Here is a 27,971-nt window from a genome sequence, read left to right as displayed (position 1 = left end):
TGGTCAAAAAGGGGGAGCCTTACAGACTCTATTTTTTTCCTTTTTCTTTTGTCTTTGTTTTTTTCTTCTTCCCCTTGAGCTGTTTTGTTATTGTACTCTGTGGTATGTAAACTTTTCTTCACACCCTGTCAGAAATCAAGACAGTCAGGGCCACTTTTATACGTGTAACCATGTTTCATTTGATTCATTTTCTTTATTGGGTTCTATTTGAGAATTGTTGAGCGACATTTCTTATGTGTTTTGGTTTTATATTCAGCTTTGCCTAAGTATTATACACATGGTAAAGAGACACAATTACTGCATTACTCTCAGTTATTTAGTAGGCTTATTCTGATTCAATCAGATTTGTGCTATTGTTTGGTGTCAAAGGCTTCAAGTCTTTTACAGGGGGACTTGAGAGTATTGGATTCAGAACTTATTATTTTTATACATGTGATTTATGTCCTGATGCCTCTAAATCGGTTGATAATCTGAAAAGGTGGTATACCAATGGGATTAACCCAACCTGATATATAAATTATATAGACGAGTTTCTGAATAGTTTAGGGGGATGGACCAAATATATTCTTTTTGATTTACTGTGGTTGTTATTATACACCAATCATGTGTAGCTATTTTTCATGACTTATGAAGAAATCAGTTAAATCATGTATCTAGTCATGTACCTGCTTATTTGGATCTGACTAACTTTAATGAAACAATTGTATAATCATTTATATTTTATATAGTGACACTATTTGATATAATGTTCCAGCCATGAAGGCTGAAAAAGGGGGACTGAGAGAAAGTGGAATAGAACATTATGTCCAATTTTCCAATATATGGTTTAATGTTCTGCATTATGTCCAATATTCCAATATGTGGTTTAATGTTCTGCATTTCTCATTAGTGGGTCACTTTGATACTAAAAGTATGATTCTATGTAATGACTGTATGATATCTGTACTGTCCCTGTGTATATCTGTGTGTGACTGTGTTTAGAGATAAGCAGGAATATTATGACTTTGCAGTGTTTCACTGTTCTGCATGGCTGCGTCAGTAGCTATCTGCTCCGGATTGCCAGGCTGCCACTAATCAGGGTCTGATTCAGTGTAGTCCACGTGACATGGGATGACCAATGTGTATGTGTATGTGTATGTGTATGTGTATGTGCACTGTGCAGTGAATACATGTGTATGTGTTTGTGTCTGTGTGTGTCTTTGTGTGGATGCTGCTTGTGAATGTGACAGCTAAATTGCCTGTTTCTTTAGCATTTCATGTCGTGAAAGACGTGAAGCTGTGAGGGCGGGTGCTGCTTTGAAATGCATTGCGTTATTTTTAATACTGTAAACACGTCTCGCATGTGACCCAAGCCGAGCAGCATGAAGTGCCAGGCCTCCTGTGGGAGAATTCATGTATATTTGAATAGATGCAAATTCATGTCTGGCTCAAGAGCATGTTTGTGGGGTTGTGCATAATTGACCCTTTAACTGTCTCCAAGACTGCAATGACATCCTTCCGGTTTGGAAGCACACTCACAGGGCTTCTGTGTTCTTCTGTGATAATTTTAACAGGATTGTTTGTTTATTTATTGCTCAGAAATGTCTAAAGTCTCCTTGAACTGGGACATCTTTTTACACGCACAGTTCATGGTGAAAAACAGAAGAAAAGCCAGCTGCTACATGTGGCATATGTCATATTGCGCTGACTTGTCTGAAGCCTCCTTGGATGACTTGATTAGTCGTATTTTTAACATTTAAGAATTGTGTATTGTCTAAAGATTAAACCTCTGTGTGGATAGTTTTAATAAATGTTTTTGAGTGGATGTGTTAGAAATAGCTTGGTGAATCCAAACATCTCTATGGCAACACAAGACTATAGCATTCTAAATAAAACCGTTTTAATGATCAATTTCCCTGTTAAGTTCCTGTGGATGTTACACCCTGTGTAGTGGATAGGGTGTAGGAAATTCAGCGTATAGGGACTCTTGCGATTGAAACACAACTCTACTGTGATGATGACAAACTAAGCTCAGTGTTGAGATTGTGACTGTTTGTTTTCACATAATCCAACACATTTGATGATTAGTCAATGTTATGCCTTGACCCTCAAGAATAAACACGCATAACTCCTGTTCGCCATAACAAAACAGTGTTTAACAAAGTGATCCGTCTCATAGCAACAGGTTCTGTGTGGGAGCGCCTGGGCTGCATACCTGGGGTTTCTCTCTACAGTAATTGCACAGAGAGGGAAAAGTCTGCTGCAGCGAGGACGTGCCAAGCAACATCTCTGTTCGTTATCAACATGGGAAAAACTAGACAAGTGGGGATCAGGAAAGTAGCAGAACACAGATAGTTTAAACAGTTTGATTAGAAGATACTGAAAATGTGATCTGGTGTGTGTGTGTGTGTGTGTGTGTGTGTGTGTGTGTGTGAGAGAGAGAGAGAGAGAGAGAGAGAGTTTATGGTAAAGAACAGAAAAATAGCTCTGGCATAACATCATCATATCATTCTCTCACATTGAGAGCGTATCACACTCTCAAACAATTCACAAGCAACAACATTTAAAAAACGTGCATTACCATGTATGTACAGTAATGCCATTGCAATCTCTATATAGGACTTGCTGGTTTCTCTAAAGGAAATTACTACCGTATAAAACCTTGGGTAGGTTTAGCTGAAAATCAGTAAATCCACAGGACAAAAACGGGAGGAAACCAGAATCCTGTGAATTGCCTGAGAGCAACAGAGATTTTATTCTGGTGAGTTTAAAAGTGTGTGTACTTAATGCTGACTATGCCATTGGTTAATCATGTAAGTAAGATTGCTTGTTGTTTGTGTGATTAATTGCATGCATGAGTGTACCTACCTTCCAGTCCCGTCCAGTTTGATCACTTTTATCCACAATCATATAGACACACACATCATCATCATCATCACACACACATACACACACACACACACACACACACACACACACACACACGACGTAACACCTCACTCACACGTAGTGACTGACTTGCTGAAGTAGAGACATTCCGAGCCTGTGTCAGCAGCAGCAGCATCAGACACACTCACCTCTAAGTTGCCAGCCCGTCACGCTTCCAAACCGTCTCTATGTCGACCTGGCTGGTAGAGGCCACGGAGACGTCAGGTGTGTATTTTAAATGTGTAATCTCAGATGTGCAGGTGCACTTTTTTTTCGGGCCTCGAGGAAGGACACCTGACTGACTTGCTGCTCGAGAGGGCTGATATTCAGCCCAGGGTAAACTGTGTGTGGAAGTGTGTGTGCGCAGTCCAAGCGGATTTATACGGCGGATTGGTGACCCTTAAAATCACCGGCAGTCTTGGGATGATGAGAGAGAGGGGGCTTACCTGGTGTATGCTTCATGTGCTGTCAAGCAGACACCTCAAGCTCTTTTTCCACTTTTTCACTTGATCCCTCTCTTTCTCTCTCGTTCTCTTCCTTTCTCTCCCCTCTCTATCTGTTGTGCTTTTAGTAGCAATTCCTGGGAAATTCACGATTGCCATGCCAGCTATTAGTGCCACGCAAAATCTATCTCAGACGCTGAAATTGTTGAAATGAGAGAAAAAAATCCAGCCAGTTGCTATCAGCCCAATTACAGCTGTTGATCTCTCGCGGATTTCTGAGGCACTTTTTGGCACCGAAACCCTCCGTTGGCCTTGGCTCCCTAGGGTATAGGATTTCTATATTTAAACGTCTGCCTGCCACAAACAATACGCTATGCTCCTGACATGATTTTTTTTACTGTGTTAATCCCGGCACCCAAGAGTGGCTTAGTGTGTGTGTAGATATGTGTGTATGTTTATGCATGTGTGTGTGTGTGTGTGCGTGTGCGTGTGCGTGTGCGTGTGCATGCGGGCGTGCATGCATCTGTGTGTGCATGGAAAGACTTCATAGTATGAGCCAGACAGGAAGTGAACCACCCTCAGACCGACTGCCAGCTGGCTAATTCAAAGGTGTCAGGACACTTTGCCGATGTAAAACAGATGTTCTGGAGAACAACGCCACGCTTGGTCACGTCCCGCCCCATCCTGTTCTGATTTGTTTCTGGTGTGGTCAAGCGCCATTAAAATCCAGTTAACCTTGGGCAGAGTGCCGGGACGTGGGAGGGGCACCAAACAGGCTGAGATCTAGAGCCTCATTGTCTTCCTTTTTATCTGTGCCTGGAGGGACATGCTTTCGTAAACAAACAGGATGAATGAAGATTATTGTGATTATGATTGGGAGATTATGTTTTGGGGCAGCCGTGGCCTACTGGTTAGGGCTTCGGACTTGTAACCGGTGGGTTGCCGGTTCAAACCCCGACCAGTAGGAACGGCTGAAGTGCCCTTGAGCAAGGCACCTAACCCCTCACTGCTCTCCGAGCGCCGCTGTAGCAGGCAGCTCACTGTGTCGGGATTAGTGTGTGCTTCACCTCACTGTGTGTTCACTGTGTGCTGAGTGTGTTTCACTAATTCACGGATTGGGATAAATGCAGAGACCAAATTTCCCTCACAGGATCAAAAGAGTGTATATACTTATTTACTATACTTATTTTTTTACTTAAACACCCCTGTACATCTGTAGCCTTAAATATTACATCTGTATGTTTTGTGTGTATGTCTAAACCTCTGTATGTTCCACTGTGTGAGGTGTGAGTCACTCACAATCACCGTAAGACCGATTTTAGAATAAATGAGATGTTATGTGTAACAGGATATCTTCAATACAGATCAAACATTGTAGAAGACCCCACAAACATTTATAAACAGTTACTATAAGACTGTTTAAAACCCCATATTTGAGCATGTGACTATTGTTTGACTTCCCTTGCTGATTGGTATATGGTGCTCCATACTGTTGATAATATTCTTCCTCTGTGTTTCAGTGTGGCATTGTGAAGTAGCTCCCAAGCACAGCATCACTGCACCTCCATAACATCAGACTCAGACCGTCTCCTATGTCTGATTATGCCTAGCGCGTCAGGTCAGATTCATCTTGTGATTTTTTCAATATGATCATAGGGATCTGTGTCATTATTAGTGATTATGCAGTAAATATATCTTACAGCCATGATGATACAGGAGCTCTGGGCATTGTCAACTGACTGACTGACTGACTGACAGACAGAAGAATTTATTAAAACATCATGAGCCTGTTGTTAGCTTAATTGATGTTAAATGTAAGTATTATTCTTTTTTGAACTCATGGAAGTTCATGGAAGGGTTCTCCATATCCTCTCAAAGGCTCATTGACTGGGTTGCCTCTGCACTGACATTCTGACACTCATATGGAATTCACAACACGTGTCAGGGATGCTGGGTGAGTCATGCAGATCTAGTCTGTGTTTTCACACTGTGACTACCACTACAAAGCAGCCCACCAGCACACACACTTCTCTGCCTTTCACATACACACTTCCATTGTAGTTGGATGTGTTGGTGTGTATGTGTGCAGTGTGTGTGCGTGTGTGTGTGTGTGTGTGTGAGAGACAGACAGAGAGAGAGAGAGAGAGAGAGAGAGAGAGAGAGAGAGAGAGATAGAACCTGTGTATGTCACTCCCGAGTAATTGAGGGCTTTCTCGGTGCTTGGTGAGAGTGGAGCTTAAACTGTGCTAGAACAATGAGAGGATCTCCATTTAAAAACGCTTCTCTCCAACTGGCAGAGTGTTTTTTTCCCCATATGTACAAGGTCTAGTCTGCTTGATGGAGGGAAAAGAGAACTCCCACTGATAGAGAAATTCACTGAATCGTGGGATCTGTAGCTCTCCCTCAGGTTGAACGCCCCTGTCAGTTGTTTTGCCCTGCATTTATGGTCTAATATCCACACTGTGTGTGTGTGTGTGTGTGTGTGTGTGTGTGTGTGTGTGTGTGTTGTGGCTGTTATAAAAATCTCACAACTGTCCCTAATAGGCAGCCCCCTTTTCTGTGTTTGTGTGGAGACGAGCATGGGAGTCAGGCTTGGGCAGGCTTCAATGAGCACGGTGGCCAGGGAATTGCTGGCTCCGATGCAATATTCATGTGCACGATTTTGGTATTTTGAAACCGTCTGCCCATGGCTTTCCCCTGGATAGCAATGGAGAGGAGCCAGTGTGTGTGTGTGTGTGTGTGTGTGTGTTGTGTGTGTGTGTGTGTGTGTGCGCATGTCTGTGTCTGTGCACTTGTATATATGCAAGTGTGTCTCTCTCCCTCTCTCTTTGTGTATTTTGTGTGTGTGTGTGTGTGTGTGTGTGTATCTGTGTCTTTGTGTCTAAGAGTGTGTGTAAATGTGTGTGACTCTGCAGCTTCTTCCCTGTAAAACACACTCCAGCTGTTTACATCTCATTGGCACGACTGCTGTTTCCATGGTGATGGGTGTAAAGATAGTCAGGAGGTGTCAGGGAGTGGGAACCATGAGAGCCTACTCTGACTGCAGGAGGAGATCAGGAAGTGCAAAGTGATAATAATGATAATTATTATAGGCTTTGTTTTCTTCTCTGACTAACCGTCTCACTATTGACCCGCATGTCATATATCAACATCACTCAAATGAATTCAAAGATAAGAGGGAGCTGGTGAGTGCTGGTGACCAAACAAAGTAAGTTATTACAATCTAGTCAATCCCAAATGTACATAATTATGTTAAACACAATTCAGAATTGTCTGGTTAAAAAAAGGGAAAACAAGGTTTTTACAAGATAAATATATTTATGTGATTCTGTCACATTGCATTTCACTCTATACACATTGGCTTCATGGGATGAATGTTTTTTACTTACAGTTTCTTACAATGTTTAGCCTTATCTACAGTAGTTTGCATGCACTTCCAACTGCCAAAAAATGAGTTCACAACACAAAACCAAAGCTAGATTTCTTCACCCCCCCCCCCACACACACACACACACACACATACACACACACACACACACACACACACACACACACACACACACACACACACACACACAGAGGAGACTGACATTTCATTGTACAGAACATGATCATCTGATCAAAGTCTTGAAAGTTTTGGACACACAAAAGTGAAAACATCACTGGACAATCATAAATATGACACATAACCAGTCTAATGTACTCAACAGGAGACACACACAAAATACACAGATCTGGCTCCAAAAATAAATGCCTTTACATTTTTTTTTGCCATAAATACCTTTTGTAGCTGTGCCCTGTATTCTGTTAGGAGTATAAGCAGCAGGTAATTTAATACAGAGAACGTTATACCCTCCAGTTTCATAAATTTAACAAATACACATAGAGAGAGACACACACACACAAACACAGACTGTTTTTTCTACTCTCTTCCTAATCAGATGCTCTCACTCTCAGAACACACACACACACACACACACACACACACACACACACACACACACACACACACACACACACACACACACACACACACACACACACTCACACACACACACCTTATGAACACAATGCAAGCCATTCTGATGTGACACGTATAATCTCTCTGAGGCTGAAATGACTGGGGGAATACCCAAAGCTAATATTTTGGGTCCAGCACTTGGATTGTGCTACAATCATTTTTTAAATGAACTTCTTCTCCCAGTGTTGAGACTGTGTCAGTTGAATGACGTTGACATCACAGTGTGAATCGGTGCAATTCATTTTGGAACGTTATTGCAAATAGGATCAGAATCCTTTTTGATGGGCTGTTTTCAAGAAAATCTTGAAGATGCCAGATTCAACTGTTACTGGAAGCTGGCAATCCTGCACTGAAATAGAATGGGATTCAGGACTGGGCTTCAATTTTGTTGGATCAAATCCAATGTTCAATCACACACACACACACACACACAGGAGCATTAAATCCACTGGAACTATTAAAAGGAACAGAAGCACTGATGGCTGTATATCATATTTATTCAACTTACCACATAATGTTCCTTCCTATGCTTAGTATATTTGTTTTAGTAAACTGGATTTAGTAATAATCTACTTGTTGTCAACACTCTGGGGGCTATTCATTAAGCTGTATGGTAGAGGCACATCATTTGGCAGTCACAAGTAATCCCAGCTCGTTCATAAATGGATCACTGCCTATTGAAACTTCAAAGAAGAGTACATATCGCACACTAGAGGATATCTTTTTGTCGATTTTATTTGCGTGAACGCGAATAAAATCGTCAAAAAGATATCCTCCAGTGTGCGATGTATACTCTTTTTTAAGTTTCAATGGTTCTACTGCACATCATCAGCACCTGGAAAAAAGAAGGGCTGTGCACAGGGATTTTGACCTTTGATGGATCACTGCCTATGTTGGCTCGCAAAGTCTTAAACAGTTTGACCAATAAAGAAATCGTTAAATTATAATTTTAGCAAAGACACTCTCTTTGCTTTGATAGTGTGCAAGAAGAGGTAACAATCAAACTGTGTCTTCCTCTACAGTACATAAGCTCAGTCTGCGTCGTTTTAAACTTTAGATGGCACTTTAGTGAGCTAAATGTCCTGATCCTAAATTATTGTTTTAATAAAAAACATCACAAACAAGTTGTGGTGTGTGTGTGTGTTTGTGTGCCTCTGTAAGATTAAGAGGGGGAAACTATAGAAAAAAGCCTCTCAGTTACTCCTACAAAGCCATGAGTTCTTTTTGTTTAGTTAGGTTTTGATTTTGTTTTCTGATAAAATAGCAGCAACACTACCATGTGATTCAACCCATCACAGATTGTCCATGTTTTGCTTTATTTGATGGTCATTTTGACATGAATCACATGGAAATAATGGTGGAGAAAACACTGTAATCCGTCGACACGGTTTAAGAAATCAAACGGCGATCGTCTTATGCGAGTCATGACGCTGTCTGTTGTGCTAAAAGCAGGCCCCTACCATCACTGACTCATTGCCAGTGACCTTCATGAATAACCCCTATAAGTGCCTCAAAGCCTACACATCTTAGTACACTTATTGCAAGGAAAGAAGCCATGGCTAGTAAGGGTGGCAAGATGTGAGTCTGATCACTGCACAAGATGGAGCTGCCCCACTAGTAAAAAGACATATAATGCACTGGACATGGTTGTACAGATGCACTCTAGGGTTTCCTGTAGTATGTACAGTTTTGTAGCATGTATGGAGGACCAGGGTATCGGCCTTTAGGTGAATAGTGTCTTTATTTTGTGTCCGTCTGTTGCCGCTGTTATATTTGTCAGTATCTGTGTGTTTACAATGTCCTTAGTTTGCAGATTCACTCCTTGTGGACAACAGCAATTGGACGTAGGAGCAAACACCAAAAAAATAAAAAATAAACTGTCCAGCCAATCTTTGTTTTTTCAAGGAATCTGAATGAAACATGAACAGTGCTCCACTTCCTGTTGACGCGCTGGCGTCCAATCCCCAGACAGTGTTCTTGCCCAAGAGCGGAGGATTACAGTCCTGGGTTTCAACACCATGGCAACGTGTCCGAATCCATGGGTTTCCCTAAGTAGCAATAGGATCCATAAACAGGCACCCACATAAGTAATTTCCACTTAAACTTTTTTTTTTGCTTCAGTTAACATGATAAAATAAAAATATATATCCATAAAAAAATCAAACTGCATATATCTCTAAATAGCATAGTGCATGTAGGCCTATATATCTATAATGTACAAAAACATGCAGATTCATGCTCGAATGTATCTACAAGTAATCAGTGATTTACATTTGATACATATCTAAACATTGATGACATAAGTCTAATGACACACCATCTTTTAATGTAAACAGACCATACTTAACATGTTGCCACAAAATGTCCCCAGCTTGGATGAACCACTGTGGTGTATCTTTCTCAGAATCAGACACACAAAAACATTGGGTGGAATGCATGAGTTTGAGTATACCAGTTGCTTAGCAACTGCACTGCTCCTAGAGGAGATGGCCATACCCTTTGAGACACCTGTGTGTGTGCATCCAACTATTCACGAGGGACTCCAAGGATGTATTCTGTATGCTGTATGCAATTCCATACGATACAATTTCCCATTTTAGCTCCAATAGCTCAAGGTGCTTTACTGGTAATGACACCAAGAGCTTAAGAGCTGGATCTTTACATCATCCAGCATACCAAGTCATACTAATGTGCTGTGTGTATACGTATGTATATGTAGGAATATGTAGGACTAGAGTGAATAGGAGGACAAGAATGTGAAGTATGTCTAAACTGTATTGTTATATATCAGTATTGCCCTATCTGTCCATGAACATGCTTTTAGCACATATATAGTATAGGCCAGAGTCGTATTGAGGCATATACGGCTCTGGTATAGGCGTTTGGAACTACAGCATGTGTAGCACACAATGTAGCTGGTACGTAAAAGGGTGCTGCTGGTGGATCAAAGTGTCTCATGTTTCTGATGGAGTGACACATTGCTTCAGTGTGACATGGCATGACATGAGATTGAAAAACAAAAAGCAGCGGCACTGTTAGTTTCAATGCCTTCAGTCACCTCATTTCCAAGTAAGCAAGTGTGATATTTATCAGTGGAGACCGTTTTCAACACGTTTCATCCAGTCCTTCTAATTGCAGAGTTTGCAGGTGCTAGGCTAAGCGCAAGTCAACGGTATGTGCTAGCCTGCCACTAAAAACAGTCTTACCCACTCAAAGTACACCCAAGGCAAATAAATTATAGCCAGACTATCGATGTAAATGTCTGTATTGATAGTTTTATTTCTAACATTATTCTATCCTTGCATTTCAACGATCGCATTACATTTTGAGGGACTAGTGTCTTAGCAGCGGCGGAATTATACTTGCTCCAGTTAGTAGTACTGCGCCAAAAAGTAAACAGTAAAGCGCACTCCAATGGGGATACCTAGTAGTAGCCTTGGTAATATCAGTCCGCGCTGAGATGCAAAATGATTACTACCAACTTCAGGGAACAAAGTATAACTATTGCAGCGATCTTGCGAGGGTAGTTGTATTTCTTACACTATCAACACTTCTATCAACACAGACATTTACATCGATTGTCTGGAATTTGCCTCGAGTGTCCTTTGGAGTAGTAGGTAAGACTGTTTTTAGTGGCAGGCTAGCACATACTGTTGACTTCGCTTAGCCTAGCACCTCGCTGAACTCTGCAATTAGAGCGACTGGAAAGCGCGGTTGAAAACGGTCTCCACTGATAAATATCACACTTGCTTACTTGGAAATGAGGTCCTATGTCCAAAATCCTGAACCACCCCTTTAAGATAGCATGCTGTTCTCTGCTTACGTGGACCCAGTATAGACAAGGTCTTTGCAGTTATTTGTGTGTAAACAATCGAAGATACTTCAGCTTGGCAACAGAGCCGAAGAGTTTTTTTTTTTTTTTTTAAACCATCAGACCAGACTAGTCGAGACCAGAAAATAAACCAAATGTGACAGAAGCAGCCAATGAGCATACACACATGCAAATAATAAAAAGTGAGAAAAAAACTGGGCATTCCATGTGTTTGGTTTTGTTGCTAATTTCTTCCAGATAGTGGCACAATGCAAACATACATTCAGTGCAAACACACACCTGAGCATACAGTACACACACATGAAAGTCCAGTGTCCCCCAAGAGCAAGCCCTAGAGTGTTGTTTAGTCTCTGTCCGGTTTTTAAAATGTCTCTCCCACTCCTGGCGTTGGTTTGGTATTTTGTGATTAGTCTTTGTTGGCGGCCGTAGTGCTTGTGGACGATGAAGAGGGATGATCCATGCAAACTAGGCCAGGCTCGAGAAGGAAAGATAGATAGAGAGAGAGAGAGAGAGAGAGAGAGAGAGAGAGAGAGAGAGAGCAGAGGCGAGTGCGGTGCAGAACGGAGTGGAGTGGTGACCGTGTCCGTGTGCGCCAGCGAGCCAAGACAAGGAGTCCAAGACAAACAGCGCGCCATCTCAAGAGAACCAGACAAACAGAAGCATGGATGAAAGGTCACACACACACACACACACTCACGCACACACACACACACACACACACACACACACACGTGAGGTCCAGCTGGAGCAACATCTACCATTTCGCATTCCTGGTTTTCCTTTACTTTTCGTGGAAGCACATTTCCTTTTCATGTCATGAAAAACATCGCTACATATACACCATTCTTCTCCCTGAATTTGGAGCTTTGTCCTTATACAACATCGAAGCTACAGTACTACATGTGGAGCTGTCAGATAAGAGTCCTTTTTTATTGCCAGAGATAATGGTCAGAACAAATGTGAATCAGGATAATTTACAATGACAGCAGCCACATCTAGTAGAAGCATTTCAAATAGAAGGGAACTCTAAATTCTTTTTTAGGCAAATGCCAATATAATGACCTTTCATATTTACAAATTACTAACATATACAATGTCCTTTATGCTACTCTACAGAGGTAAGTGTATGGGTGGAGGGGGGTCTTCCACTAAGAGGGATTTGAGATATTTTTGTACAGGCACAGGTATGGACACCTGTCACGCCAGGGTGGGGGACTTCACAGAATAGACGGGATGGGGGACCGCGAGCGCCGCAGTGGACAGGGTGAGCCGTAGGGCGAGGTCACCGGAGACAGCCTCAGCGTGTTACCAGCCAGGCCTGCTATGTTGTTTAAGCTCCGCGACTTCTCATAGCCTTCAAATGCGAGAAAATGCATATTAAGACACACAGCAGTGCAGTGATGCGCACGCTCCCATTCTGGCACAACCACACACACACAGACAGAGACACACAAAGACAGACACACACACACACACACAGACACAAAAACATATGTGCGTACACACACACACACACACACACACACACACACACACACACACACACACACACACACACATGCACAAACAGCCATATAAAAAAATTAAATAGTGACCCAGCCAGCCAGAGTTTATGGGAACGTGCCATGTACATGTAAGACATATTCTCAGACACACAGCATCATGCCCAGTGCAAATACAGTGAAAACAGCTTTATCTCAATAGTGTGCAGTCAAATGCCTGCTAGTGAGGATGAACATTGTACCAGTGCAATGGGATATGAGTACTTCTTACATTTCACACAGCGTTGATGAAAAAGATGTAAAAGATAGAAAAGATGTGTTAAACCAGGCTTGTCGTCACGGTGATGGTACTGCAAATAAAGATACTGAAAGGTGATTTGTGACAGCGATGTGATGAGGGTTGTGACTGGTGATGCTGTGCGATGCTGTGGATAGTGACCATTAAGAAGCAGAACCAAGGGCTAGCACTGTTGGGATATTTTATACAAAGAGTCACCGAAGACTGTGTTGGCCTTCACTGAAGCCACATTTTATGAGCAACTTCATAAAATGGCAACTTAGGCAACTTAAACTATGTTATAACAACTTAATTGCTTCACAGTGAAACAGGCAAAAACTGTCCTGACACAAAAAACCCAATCAAAACAGAAGAAGTAAGCAATGTCATTGTGTCCTCCATATGAGACAGCAAAGCAAGCAAGCCAAGATGTGTGTTCTTCCTCTTCAGCCTGGGCTTTCACAGACTGAATGAGGCCAGCTGACGGACATACTGTAGACAAAGGTAAACTCTAAGTCTTTGGCAGTTTGTGGTAATTTGTGGAATGTGTGTTTGTATATTTTTGGAATGTGTGTTTGTAGCATTTCCTATGACAGCAGTAGGTATTTAGTGCTCCATTTTCCAAAATATTTAAAACTTTCGATTAGCTTTCTTATGCTAGATGTGGTCTGTGGACTGCCAAATTGACTTACTAAATTCATCTTCTTTGCTTGATCTCAGATAGCAACTGCCCATCAACATGTCCTACCGTGAACCAATGGAAACCCAGCGTGTCCATCCCAAGAGGACAGCGTCTCCATGGTGCCTGTGTCTCAGAGGTTCAAAGTTACTGGTTCATGCACCACCACCCAGACGGGTAATTTTACTCAGATGCAATCTCTGTTCCCCCAATTAGCAAATCCACATGACGGACACAAAATATAGGGGGGAAGTGCTCTTGTTCCTAAACCTGGAGCCTCTATCTGCGCTAACTGTCAGAGTGTTACTGTCTTGTGGGTCAGGTTGTCCCCCTTTGCCCTGCACCCTAATCTGGAGTCCATCAGAACTCCAGGGAGCCATGAGGCCAACGCACCCCTGTGTGCTGGGCAAAGCAGGAGAGAATGTCTACAGCCTCCTCCTTGTGACCTCAGCTTGGTTCTTTGATGAAAGCTTTTCAAAGTTTCGAAGTTTCCAAAGGTTCAAAATGTACAAGCTATGATAATGAAGGTTATTTAACTGTTTAAAAGAGAGTGCTTTGGGGTTTTCTGGTTTTGAAGCCACAAGTCCACGTGTGTCCCAACGTCCCCAACCTACATCCATTCAGGCATGTAAAAAATAATAACCGTGGGCAGTCTGGACACAGCTATGGGCACCTGCCGGGTTCAGCAGCACCAGCAGCATATTAAACACTAGTGTGAAGTAACAACGTACACATGCTGTGTGCTCCGAGAATTACTGGCAGTGTTGCAGGCCAGCATTTGTGCACACTGTGTTTGAGAAACCCATGGGAAATCACAAGGCCCTTAGAGACTGTGTGTGTGAAGAGTGAAGTGGAGTCCTCAGGCATTCTGAATGGTTTAAACTGAGGTTACTGAAGAGTCAATCCACTGTCACTGTCAGTGTAAGGGTACATCATATTTTACAGATCTTTAATTTTCTGTTCAAGTCATTTCTCCATAAGCATGTTGACATTTACTACTGTATGTCAGAGATATTTAGAGTTTATTCTCTGGATCGCTTAGAGTTCATCTTCATATCGGTCATATCACTCTATTCGGTTTCCCTTTGCCATATTTGGGAGACAGAGTCCCATAATATTTCAGACATATTCTCTGTTCATAAAACATCAATTTAGCATTAACAGTGATAGCATATTATTTTATTAAGTTTGTATTTTATCAAGTAAATAAATTGTGATAAAAGTTCCTCAGTCTACAAAAAAGATTCTCTCACTGTCAACTTACCAATTTTTGTAAACATAAAAGCCTATCCACATAAAAGCAGGTTTCAGGCATTGAAGACCACAATTAGATACCACGTCCAGTTTTTCTCTGCTATCTACAACCCATCTCTGCCTTTGGGACTCCTATGTCTGTGCTTTGTCCTTCTCCTCAGTTCTTAGATCAACAGATGCTAACCTTAAGATGCCCTTTCAGCTCCCTGTCTCTGTGGACGAGCAGAGGGCAGGTTGTCTGGTCTCTGCCCTTAACTGGGCTGCCTTGCTGGTACGGTGAAGGGGTCATTTCCCAACATAGCCCTGGGGTAATGCTCTAATAACCCGGTGCGCTGCAGCTATGCTGTCCTCTTTAGGTGAAATCAAATGGGTTCCCTTCCTGTTGCCGATGACAACGGCATTATTATTACCGCCTGAGGCGATAATCAAAGGGGCATATTGCCATGCTGATGAAATCGTGTCAAATCACACACATCTTGAGCAGCATTTGAGCAAGTGTGGATGGATGCTTCCCTTAGCATAGTGTTGGCGTGTGTTTTGTTAGCGGCTTCTGACTGAATCACCATTGCCTTTCCTTAGAATGATTTTTAACAAAAATAAGAAAAGTCAGGGTGAGAAAAAGGTGTGAAACTGTGTTGCTATCAGTTGTGGCGCTCTAATTGCTCATCAATTGATGAGTAATTGAGGAGGATCTATATTCCATGACAGACAAAAGCATCACATGACATCACATCACACACAAGCCCATCATCAGAGTATGATGGATGAGAATGAAAGCTTGATGGATGACTGCGGTGTTCATTTCCCTGAGTGATTCAGATTAATTGTGTGAGGAAGTGTTTCCCCTTCTGCCTGGGTGTGTGCGTGTGTATGTGTGTGTGTGTGTGTGTGTGTGTGTGTGTACATGCATGCTTTGTATACCTGTGGGGGATGTCTGTGTCTGTGAGTATGTGCTATCTGTGTCTGTGTGTGTGTGAGAGGGATCGATTTAGTTTCTGGTTTGCACATTTACTTTTGTTGTGTCTCATGTGTTGTCATAATGGAATGTGTGTTTGTTTGTTTGTTTGTTTGTTTGTTTGTTTGTATGTGTGTGTGTGTGTGTGTGTGTGTGTGTGTGTGTGTGTGTGTGTGTGTTTATGTGAGTGTGTGTGTGTGTATGTACATGTATGTACAGGTATGTGTGCTTACATGTAAATATCTGAGGGGGCTTTGCTGTCATGTGTGAATGTGTGTGTATATCTGTGTGTGTGTGTATGTGTGTGTGTGTGTGTGTGTGTGTGTGTGTGTGTGTGTGTGTGTGTGTGTACGAGGCCTGTACCTGTCTTGCGGATGCCTCCGTCGGCCGGGCAGGTGTAGTCACTGGCGGCGAGCAGAAAGCAAGTGCCCCCGCTGCGCCGGTCCTGCTCCCTCGTACTTGAGCGCCGCATGGGCATGCGCTCCTCTGGTGATGTGGTGATGTCACTTCCTCCGCTGCAGTCAGCCGACAGCACTGAGTGAGGGAGAAACGGGGGATATGTGGTGTGTGTGTTTGTGTGTGTGTGTTGGGGGGGGGGGGTCAGCAGGGTAGAGGGGGTCAGGCAGGCATATAATAAAAAAACGGGCACATTTGGGGGGGGAGGGGTGGGGGGTGCACAGCGGGGAGTCGACAGAAAGTGCGGGGAGTCTGAGATAGACAGACCACAGGTGGACTCATTGTCGTGACTCATGCTAGCTGTGGTGTGTGGTGGGTGTTTGAGTGTGTGTGTGTGTGTGTGTCTGTCTGACAGACAGACACACACACACATACATGTACATACACACACACTCACACACACACACACACAGATATTAACATAGACTATACTAGAGACTACACTATGCAGACAGACACACATACACACAGAGAGACTATACAGACACACACACACACACAGAGAGAGAGAGAGAGAGAGAGAGAGAGACACACACCAAGACTGTCTTGGTGTCTCTCTCTCTCTCTCTTTGGTCTCTCTCTCTCTCTCTCTCTCTCTCTCTCTCTTTGGTCTCTCTCTCTCTGTGTGTGTGTGTGTGTGTACTCTGTATTCTACAGTCAGTACTCTGCTCACCTACCCTGTGTCCATTTTGATATATGTATCCAGTAGGCATACACAGTATATATTTGATTTAATTTAGATTAATTGAGCATCTGATCTTCTGATCTGACCCTTTCTGATCTTCTGATCTGACCCTCTGATCTTCTGATTTATTGAATCTCACCCTCTTTAGTTACTCTTACTTACTTCTACAGTGTCAACCAAGACTGATGGTAACAGTAACTGGTTGTGCTCTACATCAATCTTCTTTTTTTTTTACTAAGGGGCAGTTATTAGCTTGAGCATGGATGCACAAACATCAATACCTGTTTCAACCTTCACTCACAGGTAACACAAAGGACTTGACGAACACAGTGACCGATTGATCTCGCGGAAACAACATGGTCTGCAGCTGATGGAGCGATAATGCAGTTGTGTCAGCCGCGCGCTCTGCTTTCATCATCCGCTCATTTCCACCTCAAACATGGAGATTTGCATCATGCGAGCGGCACCATCCACCTCACGCCTCCTGGAGCCCAGCGCGAGATGCAAACGACATGTGACAACCCGAGGCTGACGAAAACGACATCTCGTGTTTCGTGATTCGCAAACTCACTGCCTACGTCTGTGCCTGACACATTCACACATCTTCACCTGACACTGTCAGAGACAATAACAGGGGCACGCCAAGAATCCCCCCAATCTGTCTCCTCCTCCTCTTCCACCATCACCACCACAATCAACAAGAACGGTAACCTTGAGATAAGGGTTAGGAACAATAACATGGTAGCTAGGGAAGGACTGACGTCTTCTTTTTTTCTTTTTCTTTTTCTGAGCGTAATCGGAGGATGAAATGCTTTCCTTGCAATCACCTCCCATCTCCAGTCTTGAATTATCCACAAATGCACCTCGGTCTTATCTCCGTGGCAACAGGCGGGCGGTTAGAGAGGAGAATAGGAGCTCAATATTATGCTGCCAGCCAGAGAGAGAGAGGGAAAGAGAGAATTAGAAAGAGAGAGGGAGAGTGAGGAGAAAGAGAGAAATTGTTCCCTGAGGAAAACCCCTCAAAATGACAACTCCTTTCCACATGAGAAGAGAATCTCCAACCACACTGCATGTGATCCACTCCCATCGATCACATCATAGACAACACAAGACATGTCAAGGTTCATTTACAAGCTAATGCAAGAAGAGTCATGAATGCTTGTACTGCAAACAAACCACACACACACACACACACACACACACACACTTACACACACATACACACCTCTTTCTTCAATGATTTTCCCAAATATGTGTACTCTTCATCTTTTTTCTACTTTCCTCTCCCTTCACCTCTCCTGTTCTACTCTTTTCTCTTCCCCCTCTCCTATCCTCTCTTCTCTTCGCTCCTTTCCTCCTGTCCCCGTTCCTCTCATCTCCAATTCTCTCCACTCCTCCACCTTTCCTCCTTCCTCCTCTCACCCCATCTCTTCCTCTCCTCTCCCTCCCTGTGTGTTCCTCCCCTCCTCCATGACCCTCTCACCTGATCGGTTGCGCTCCAGCATCCTGGGCCCTGTACCCAGGCACAGGTCTCCCTGCGTGCTGTTGCAGGTGGCGTGCAGCTCGGCCTTGCAGTAGGTGGGCGAGCCAGCGTGCTGCGCCGCCCTGCGGTATGTGCTTCTTCCTCTTCTTGGGCAGCTTCTGTTTGGCCATGGCCAGCGAGTAGTACATGCCAAAGTTGTTGACGATGACGGGCACGGGCATGGCGATGGTCAACACGCCGGCCAGGGCGCACAGGGCGCCCACCAGCATGCCCGACCACGTCTGCGGATACATGTCGCCGTAGCCCAGCGTGGTCATGGTGACCACGGCCCACCAGAAGCCGATGGGGATGTTCTTGAACATGGTGTGGTCGCTGGCGGTGGGGTCGGCGGGGTTGGCGCCGATGCGCTCGGCGTAGTAGATCATGGTGGCGAAGATGAGCACGCCCAGCGAGAGGAAGATGACCAGCAGGAGGAACTCGTTGAGGCTGGCGCGGAGCGTGTGGCCCAGCACGCGCAGTCCCACGAAGTGGCGGGTCAGCTTGAAGATACGCAGAATGCGCACAAAGCGCACCACGCGCAGGAAGCCCAGCACGTCCTTGGCCGCCTTCGAGGACAGCCCGCTCAGGCTGACCTCCAGGTAGAAGGGCAGGATGGCCACGAAGTCGATGATGTTGAGCAAACTCTTGACGAACTCCAGCTTGTCCGGGCAGAACATCACGCGCACCAGGAACTCGAGGGTGAACCACAAGACGCAAACGCCCTCCACGTAGGTGAGCGCCGGGTCGGTTTCGATCTCGAACTGCGGGCCCGCATCCAGCGTGCTGTCATTGCTGCGCGTCGCGTCCGTCTTGTTGATGATGGTGTTGAACGCCTCGTGTGTCTCCAGGCAGAACGTGGTGATGGAGACCATGATGAAAAACAAGGAGGCAAGGGCCACAAACTAAGAGAAGAGAGAGAGAGAGAGAGAGAGAGAGAGATAGAGAGAGAGAGAGAGAGAGAAGGGGGGGAAGAGTCAGCCAGGAAGCTTGAACAATATTAATTAACATGTCTTCCGTGTACCAAAGGCCAGCTCTCTGTGGGATTCAATAGACTTGAATCCATTAGCCAGGGAGATAAACAAATTCATTCACTCTGTGTGCTTGAGCATGTGTGTGTTTGTGTGTGTGTGTGTGTGTGTGTGTGTGGCACCACAGTTCCCGCCTGGCCACTCTGATGCCTTTATTCCAATGCTGACAGACTCATTTGCTCATGAACTGCTGCATTAGGAGAGGCACAAGAAGAGAGAGGCCAGCGCTGTGCGTCAGGCCTCACCTCATTGTTCTCACCGTTGCCAGCTCAGACGAGGGTACTGACGACCGTGCAGTGGCGAGATAGCCAGAGTGTTGCTCTAGTCTCGTAGTTTTTTTTCTCCCCATCTACCCCCCCCCCCCAAACACCCCAACCAACCCCCAGCACCACCACACCCCCTGGGCTGTTCCACTAATCCGATTAACATCTGAAACACACCCTCCCACCGACAGCAAATGGGTTGCACAGGTCGGGTCAATCAGGAACGATTCTTTTTGTTTGTTTGTGTGTGTGTGTGTGTGTGTGTGTGTGTGTGTGTGTGTGTTTAAGATGCCTCTGTGTTTCCAGGCCTAATCAAATGGTGATGAGACGATAGTGACTCAGAGGAGGTAGGGGAGGAAGTGGTGGTGGTGGGGGGTACAACTTACGCACTAGTGAATCACTCTAGAAAACATCAGCCATTAAATTGATCTTTGCTCCAAAAATTAGTTTCGTGAAAGGTAATTGCATTTTACAAAAATGATCATTTGCCAATGTGAAGGGTAAAATATAAAAAGATTTTGATCACGCAAAAGACTAAAAATGAACTCAACAACCATGAAACCTTAGACAGAGCCGGCGCAATATCCTCTGCTCATCACTTGATCCTAATATTTACAATCAGTCTTATAATTATCTTCAATCATTTCAAACCTTGGGGCAACAACATGAAATGTGTCACCTCGGTTCTAAATATAAATATAGTAGTGCTGTCAGTTAAACGCGTTATTAACGGCGTTAACGTAAACCTATTTTAACGGCGTCAATTTTTTTATCGCGAGATTAAAGTTCTTTTTGGTGTAACAAACTTTGTAGTTTTTTCACATGCTGTTGCAACAACTAGTAACGTTAGAACAACTACAACACCACACCAGATCTAGCTAGACCGGAAACTAAACAATACGCACTGACGAATGGAATGGAACGTTGTATGAGCTGCATGTACACACCCCCTTTTAGGGGAAAGATGACTGATATAATGGAAACCTATGCTGCTTCAAAGTGGGGAGCGAAAGGGGCTTATAGTAAACTCACTAAATCTTGAAACAAACGTGAATAAAAGGCACAAAATAAGGTTGGTGTAATAGTTATCTGTGTGTTTATGGGATTAATGTTTTGCTCTTTCCAGTTTACTAACAGGAGTGTCACGAATGTATCGATAGGCACAGTCAAACTGCCCGTGGCCAGGGGCGGAGCCAGAGGCTTGTCTCCACTTTGTACCGCTTGACAAATTCAGTTGTGACTTTTTGAGTGCATCTCTGATACAGTGTTTAGGCTATGAGATGTAACAGGTAGGTCAGCATAGTTGATCTGTTGACTGTTTGCAGGTTATGGCATGTCTCGTAGGCAGAGAAAAACTGAAAAACTCAAACACTGTCCACTTAATCAACAGAGTCAATGTACTGATGAAGGAATAGATTAGATAGATATGGAAGGTTTGCAAAGTGATATCATGCTCCTTTTAATATATTAGTATTTTTGGTACTTTCAAAATAGAAAAATACAGTTGGTTTTGATACATGGTGTGGCTATGTATTTTATAGTTTATTTTGATACATTTAAAATTAGGGTATATTTGATATTTTATTTTAAAATACATTGATGTATTTTTGCCCATCCCTGCCAACAGCTAGAGCAGCAAGGCAGCTACAGTGCTACACTCTGTTGGCTGCAGTGCTACCTAGGGCTGGCCCTGATGCAGGGTACTGTCAAGTAGTAAAGTGATATGCAGGTACAGGGTAGCCAATGTTTAAGTCACCTAGCTGAGTTAGACAGAAGGCCAGCCCTGCTTGCTCTGTTAAGTCATTGAATGCCGCACTGTTTTCGGAAGCTTTGGCCCAGAGTGCCAGCAATCTTGATCATTGATGATTTTTGTAGAGCCACAGCGTATTCTATGTTATAGCTATGGACATATACTATGGCTTGTTCGAAAGGTGAGACTTTAAGCTCTCAGTGGGTACAAACCGTTTATTTCTACATGCCTCTGTTCCTAAGAAATCCCAAGCTAAACAGTGGCTAGTTTTCATCACAATCGCTGTTTTATTTCTAGAAATGGAGATGTAGCATCTTTGATGAAAGATGAAGTCTTGCCTGTAAAGTTTCCGGGAAGTGACCTAGCGAGACCTGGTGAGACTGCCACCTAGTGATAAACCCACGAAAATGGCCTGGTTTTGACCTGACATGCATTTGTCACTGATTCAACCCAAAGCGGCAACCATCCAAAGCAGTTTTAAGATTAACAAGCATTTTGGAATTTTGGAAAACACTTTTCCATTTACATCGGGATTTTGCAAACATTCAGTGTCAGAGTCAATAAAATGAGCCCTTCAACGAAATTGACAAGCAGCTGTAAGTAAGCTAAGCATGCTCAATTCAATCCAAACAGTATTCTAACGTTAGCTTTGAGATACTGCTTGATTGCATAACTTAACTTAGTTTAGTCTCTTCAATGTAGCCTACTATGTTGTGATAAGATCTTAGCAGAGTTAACTTCAATGCAGCAGTTTTGAACAAATTTGCGCAGCATGGCCATGACGCTAAGCGAATTTAATAGCAATTTAGCCAGACGTCTTCTATGCAATGCTTCTATGTGGCAACAACAATCCTTCAACAATCGTGAATATTTTGTTAAATGCACATACAGAGGAGGGGCAGCGGCTAGAGAGAGAGCGGGGCGGGACAAGGAAAGGCTGCGTGCGTAAAAAGCGCAGCTAAATGGCAATGCAAGGATTTGATCTTAGATTTAATTTAATTTAAATTAAATTCAATTAAACATAGAATATTTATGTGTGGCGGCTGATTTTTATTTCGTGGCCCCCACAGATTAGTCAATGTATAGGAAACACTGGTGTTGCCTCAGGTCTGCTGCACATCTTTTGAAATTTGATTTAAATAATCAAATAGACCTATGTCTTAAAGTTCAGTTAATGAAGTAACTAGCTTTGCTTTCATTTGAATCCCAATCAAGATACACAATAATTGCTTTATTGTTAATATGGACTCCTGGAAAGTTCAGAAATGCAAAATAATAGAATTTTAATCATATGATAAAATATGTGATTAATCGTGATTAACTATAGGAATTCAGCGATTAATCGTGATTAAAAATTTTAATCATTTGACAGCACTAAAATATAGCCATTACCATTGGATTCAGGTTTCACATAGAATATTATTATTCACCAACCAGAAGACATCATGCATTATCCTCTCTGGTTTCCACTCCGTAACAGGATGCTTGCCTATTGTATTACACATAATGATAGTATCAGTCAATATGATTGCTTGAGTTTATGCAAAAAAGCAGGTCTACATCCTCATTGCTTTAATGGAGCGTGCATAATGGCTATAAAAAGGATGCTGAAGGAAATGACAAACAGGATCATTTTGAAGCGTCTGATCTCAACCTAGCCTATGACTGTCCTGGTGGGCTACACCACTTCCAACAGCCCATCTGTCTCGTGACCATCAACGGCTGAGACATGATCACAGTATGACTGCTGCTGTGAGGCTTATGTTCATGAAAGCATGGAGTTCTGTTTCTGTTTATGTCTGTTTAAAGTAGTATAATATAGTATGACACGAGAACATCTGAGCTGCGTTATTCTATGCAATGCCTGTCAGTAGCTTTGTTGTGAAATGTGATTGGCATTACAGAGAGCATATACTGACAATGCCTGTGTGTGATTCAAATAAATGTCTATTTAAGGATGCATGTTACTTGTTTTGTCTGTACAACTGTATTAGGATATGCTTTTTGGGGTTACACTTGTAATGTCCCAGATTTAAACCATATGCAGAAAATGTGACAACTTTCATACCCTAAACACTAGATATTTGACAGATCTGCTCGCGTAGTACGTTCACACACAGTATAGTAGCCCACATGCCATTAGCACATTAATGTTCCTGCATTAATGTGTGGTAGCTCAATAGTTACCGCTATGAGACAGAAAAGATTCCCTGGGAGGATCCTTTGATTGCAGCCTTGTCAACCTGCCCTCTGCAAAATGATGACGATCAAAGCTCATTCGAAATGTTCAAAGAGGGGATCGCCTCAGTGGATCGCACATGTTTATGTAGAGAGGTGAATTTAAGCCTGGCTGAAAATCCACCCCCTCATGTTTTATCGAACATTACAAAGTCAGAACACAACTTTAAAGTGCACACTCCGCACTCCTGATTGCAAAAGTCTTACGCAACATGCTGAGATCGCTGTGTGCAGTATTGACACCCACTAAAATATTAAGATGCTATAGCATACAACTTCAATAACAAGGCTAAGTATCTCTAGCTAACAGCTCCAAAGAAAAAGCTAAGAGGCTATGGCAAACACCTCCTGTGGCAAATGTACAGAGCTTTTGCTAACAATATCAATTAGAAACCTTCTTGGCTATGGCTAAAAAATAGGGAAGCTAAGTCCTATCGCTAATAGCACATCTGCTAGGTGCTAGCGTGCCTTGAGGGAAGTCGGAAGACGAGAAGTGTCCTCTGGAACGTTCCCCTGATAGGCTTACCTCCACCACACTTACAGCTAGAGGTGGGGGGTGCGCAGCGGTCACAGGAGGGACAGATTTGGGGCAGCCTGTGCCCTCCTGAGAGGTTGTCTGCGAGCAAGCGAGCGCCATGTTCACTTCGTTTCAACTTGACCTCAACTATCAGCCCAAGAGAGAGAGAAAGAGAGAGACTGAGAGGGAGAAATAAAGAGTGAAGGAGGGAGAGAGAGAGAGAGAGTGTGTGTGTGTGTATGTGTGAGAGAGAAAGAAAGAGAGAGAGAAAGGGACCTTAGGAGACTTTTGGGAAGAATTTTTGGGAAGGTTATTGGCAATAAATAGGTCTCTATGTCCCTACGGAAGAGAGAAACTAAGGAAACCTACTAAGAGAGGCACCAGCTAGGACAACCTGCTCTGTAAAAACACAAACTTAAAGGGTGTTCACAGAGTACAGGTTAGAATATGTGAATCTTAATTACCACTTACCACCACACAGAGAGAGGGAGAAGGTGATAAAAAGAATGTGAGAAAAAAAAAGAAAGAAAAGTAGCGAGAGCTAAGGAGAGAGGAAGAACGTGGAGTGAGAAAGGCAGTAAAAGAAGACGAGAGAAATCTGTGAGCGTAGGCCTAGCGCATGTGTGAGAAAAAGAGAAAGTTTTAGCAAACTGTAGATAGCACAGACTCTGTCTCCATGATAGGCAGAAGTGTTAATTAAAGTAACCTAAATGCATCTTCCCCAGCTGCTGGGAAACGGTTGACTCACCCACTGTTAAGGGCGCCATTACAAACACACTCTCACACTCCCATTACACACACACACACACACACACACACACAGATTGAGACATAAACACCCACACCCATATATTTGTATCAATACATAAATACGCATATATTTATACTGACACACACAAACACACAGACACACACACAATACACACTGCTGCATATGCCCGCCATCCTCTCCTTCACTACCCCTTCTTCAGCCAAACACACTCTCACTCTGTCAGTGTGCATGACTAACCGTGACTAAAGCTCGAGCAGCTTCCTCATGTAGGCACATAGGTGGCCCAGTGATAGAAGGGAGAAAAACAGCTGTCTCTATTAGTGTAATACCATATGGAGCAGAGGCCTCAGTTGGCGCACTGCAGTCATTATGGAGACGTGGGAGAGAAGTTGGACTAATGAAGCAAACGGAGAAAATGTTTTAGAAAATGTAGATGTTTTCAATCTACTCATTTACTATAAGACAACCGCTCAAAGTTAGAGTAGTGAAATGAAAGGCTGTAAAAGAGATAGGAGATTAGCACACACATGGATTCATGTCTTATTTACATTCTATACATATTATTTACATTACATGATTTAGCATTATTTGCCATTTAGCTGACACTCTTCTCCTAATAGTGAACTAACTACAGTGGACAGCCTCCCTGGAGCAATGCAAGTTAAGTGCCTTGCTCAGGGGCATAATGGCGGCAGCCCCTAGAATCAAGTTCAGAACCTTCTGGTGTTCCATTTGGAAGCCCAGATTCTTAACTACTAGACCACCATGGCTCTATGTTGAATCACTCAAGAAAAGAATGAAGCATAAAAAGAGAAGGTGATCTGCTATTAGACAACAGCATCAACCAGTGGCAGGCAGCAGGGCAGAATGTGGCAAACTGATCAGCAGACAGCCCTTCTCTGGTCACCATAGAGACCACTTAGCTACCCAGAGGCATTTGGGTAGACTATTTTAGCCCAATCATCTCACTATGGCTGAGAATGACCACTCGCCACCTGGCAAAGTCAAGCTCGTCAGACTCCTGCCATGGCCAGTCCAATGGGCCCCTTGGGTGCCATTCAGGCTAGGGAGGTGGGCACTGTCAACGCCGCCACCAGCTGGGCCTGGCGAGGGAGAGGAGTCAGGGGGTAGAACCAGAGAGAGGTGTGAGCAATGTGGAGATCAGTATAATGCAGGGCTATTCAATTGCCGACCCGCGGGCCACATGCGGCCCAGAAGCAACCTCTGAGTAGCCCAGCCCGTAGTTTTGCCAGAAACGTAAAGAAAGAAACATTTTGCAAGCCTTCAAAAATTCCTACAGAAATCCCTAGTCACCAACAGACGGCAACACTCGGCTTAGCGTAGCAATATGCAGTTACAGCTCTTTTATTGTTTCGTTTTTTGGGGTGTTTGTAAATTCAAAATGCCACTCTGAAAATGCTCGCAATGCTCTGCACTTTGAAAAAGACGAGCATGAATAAACGGTTTCTCATAGATCAAAATTTACATTATCACAAGCAGCAGATTGAAATAAGACTGTTTCATTCGAAAGTTGGACAACGGTGAGGATGATTAGCACTATGTAAGCATGTTTGTCTCTATAATTTGTAAATAAATCCATAATCTGACGTATTTCCTCAAAACAGTACTTCTGTAATTTCCCTTTGGAGAGGAATAAAGTATACAGTATCTATCTATCTATCTATCTATCTATTTATCTATCTATCTATCTATCTATCTATCTAAAACACAGTCTGCAAATGTTTCAGTTTGACTGACGTCATGTCTGTCCCTTCAGTGTCAGTCTGCGCTCTGAATAAACGAACAATAATTCCATCAACACGAATTCATGAACGGTTTCAAAGTGCCAGAGTGTGCTCATAGCATCAGAGTCACTGTTTACAAACACACATCTGACACAAGCACATCAAAATGTTTGATGCAGTTTTTGATGTGCTTGTGTCCAATGTGACAAAATTCAAAAGGAAAACAATAAATAAACATTAGGCTACTGTACTTGTTTTTCAATAGGCCTACATGAATTTGTGTTGGTTTAAAAATGTGTCGTTATATCTGCTGCTTATCCTACCAGCTGGTGAAAATGTCTGGCCCAGCTCAATTTCTTGGTTTGAAAATGTGGCCCAACTTAATTTTGAATTGAATAGCTCTGCTATAATGGCTTTCTAGAGGTGTGTGTGTGTGTGTGTGTGTGTGTGTGTGGGGGTAATGAAAGATAGGGATAAAAACTGTTAGAAAGAAAGAGCAAGTGGTAGAGAGAGAGAGAGAGAGAGAGAGAGAGGAATGAGTGTGGGCAGGGTCACTAGGGGATATATTGTATCCTCAGGGTGACCTGCCACTGTTTGCCGTTTATTGCGGATGAGTCGTATTCTTTATTTAAAAACATTGTCCTTTTCTTCCCATCTCATGTTCAAATGTCAAAGGAACAACTGACAGGCTGAAAGCCCCCAACCCCCCCCCCCCCCCCCCCCCCCCCCCCCCCCCGACATAAAAAATAGTGCCATTAAATCCAGCTGGTATTCTCAGCATTGTGTCTGTGTCAGATTAATATAAAACACTTTTATGGGTAACACGAGCCAGGGACGGGCACCCCTGCATGGTTCTCATTCACATCCTGATCCACCACTTAAAAAGTTCTTATATTAGCTCTTGCTGAATGGCTGTGGATAGCTGTCCTGTTGTTGAATTTGGGGAATGGCCAAATCCACTGCTGTTGTACTGTGTTTTTAGCATGGCTGCTATGATATATTACTGTATGGAAGTGAGTTTATTTCCCAATTCTTTATTAGACATTAGTTCACTGTGTGTGTGTGTGTGTGTGTGTGCATGTGTGTTATCCATATGAGTGTACAAGTTTGTGTAATTTAGCCTTT

General features: G+C 43.2%; 1 protein-coding gene across 1 annotated transcript in view; it reads right to left on the bottom strand.

The window, feature by feature from the left end:
* Window positions 1-6,648: 6,648 nt before the first annotated feature.
* kcnc2 (potassium voltage-gated channel, Shaw-related subfamily, member 2) overlaps window positions 6,649-27,971 on the bottom strand; it is a 75,473-nt gene continuing 54,150 nt past the window's right edge. The window contains 4 exon segments of the mRNA XM_048267632.1: window positions 6,649-9,419; window positions 16,234-16,404; window positions 18,495-18,615; window positions 18,617-19,435. Of these exon segments, the coding sequence (XP_048123589.1) occupies window positions 9,382-9,419; window positions 16,234-16,404; window positions 18,495-18,615; window positions 18,617-19,435 (1,149 nt within the window). The 3' untranslated portion in view covers window positions 6,649-9,381.

This window comes from Alosa alosa, chromosome 17, assembly GCF_017589495.1.
Source record: "Alosa alosa isolate M-15738 ecotype Scorff River chromosome 17, AALO_Geno_1.1, whole genome shotgun sequence".
Classification (NCBI taxonomy): domain Eukaryota; kingdom Metazoa; phylum Chordata; class Actinopteri; order Clupeiformes; family Clupeidae; genus Alosa; species Alosa alosa.
Note: the sequence above shows the minus strand (reverse complement) of the source record. Positions and strands in the feature narration are given on the sequence as shown.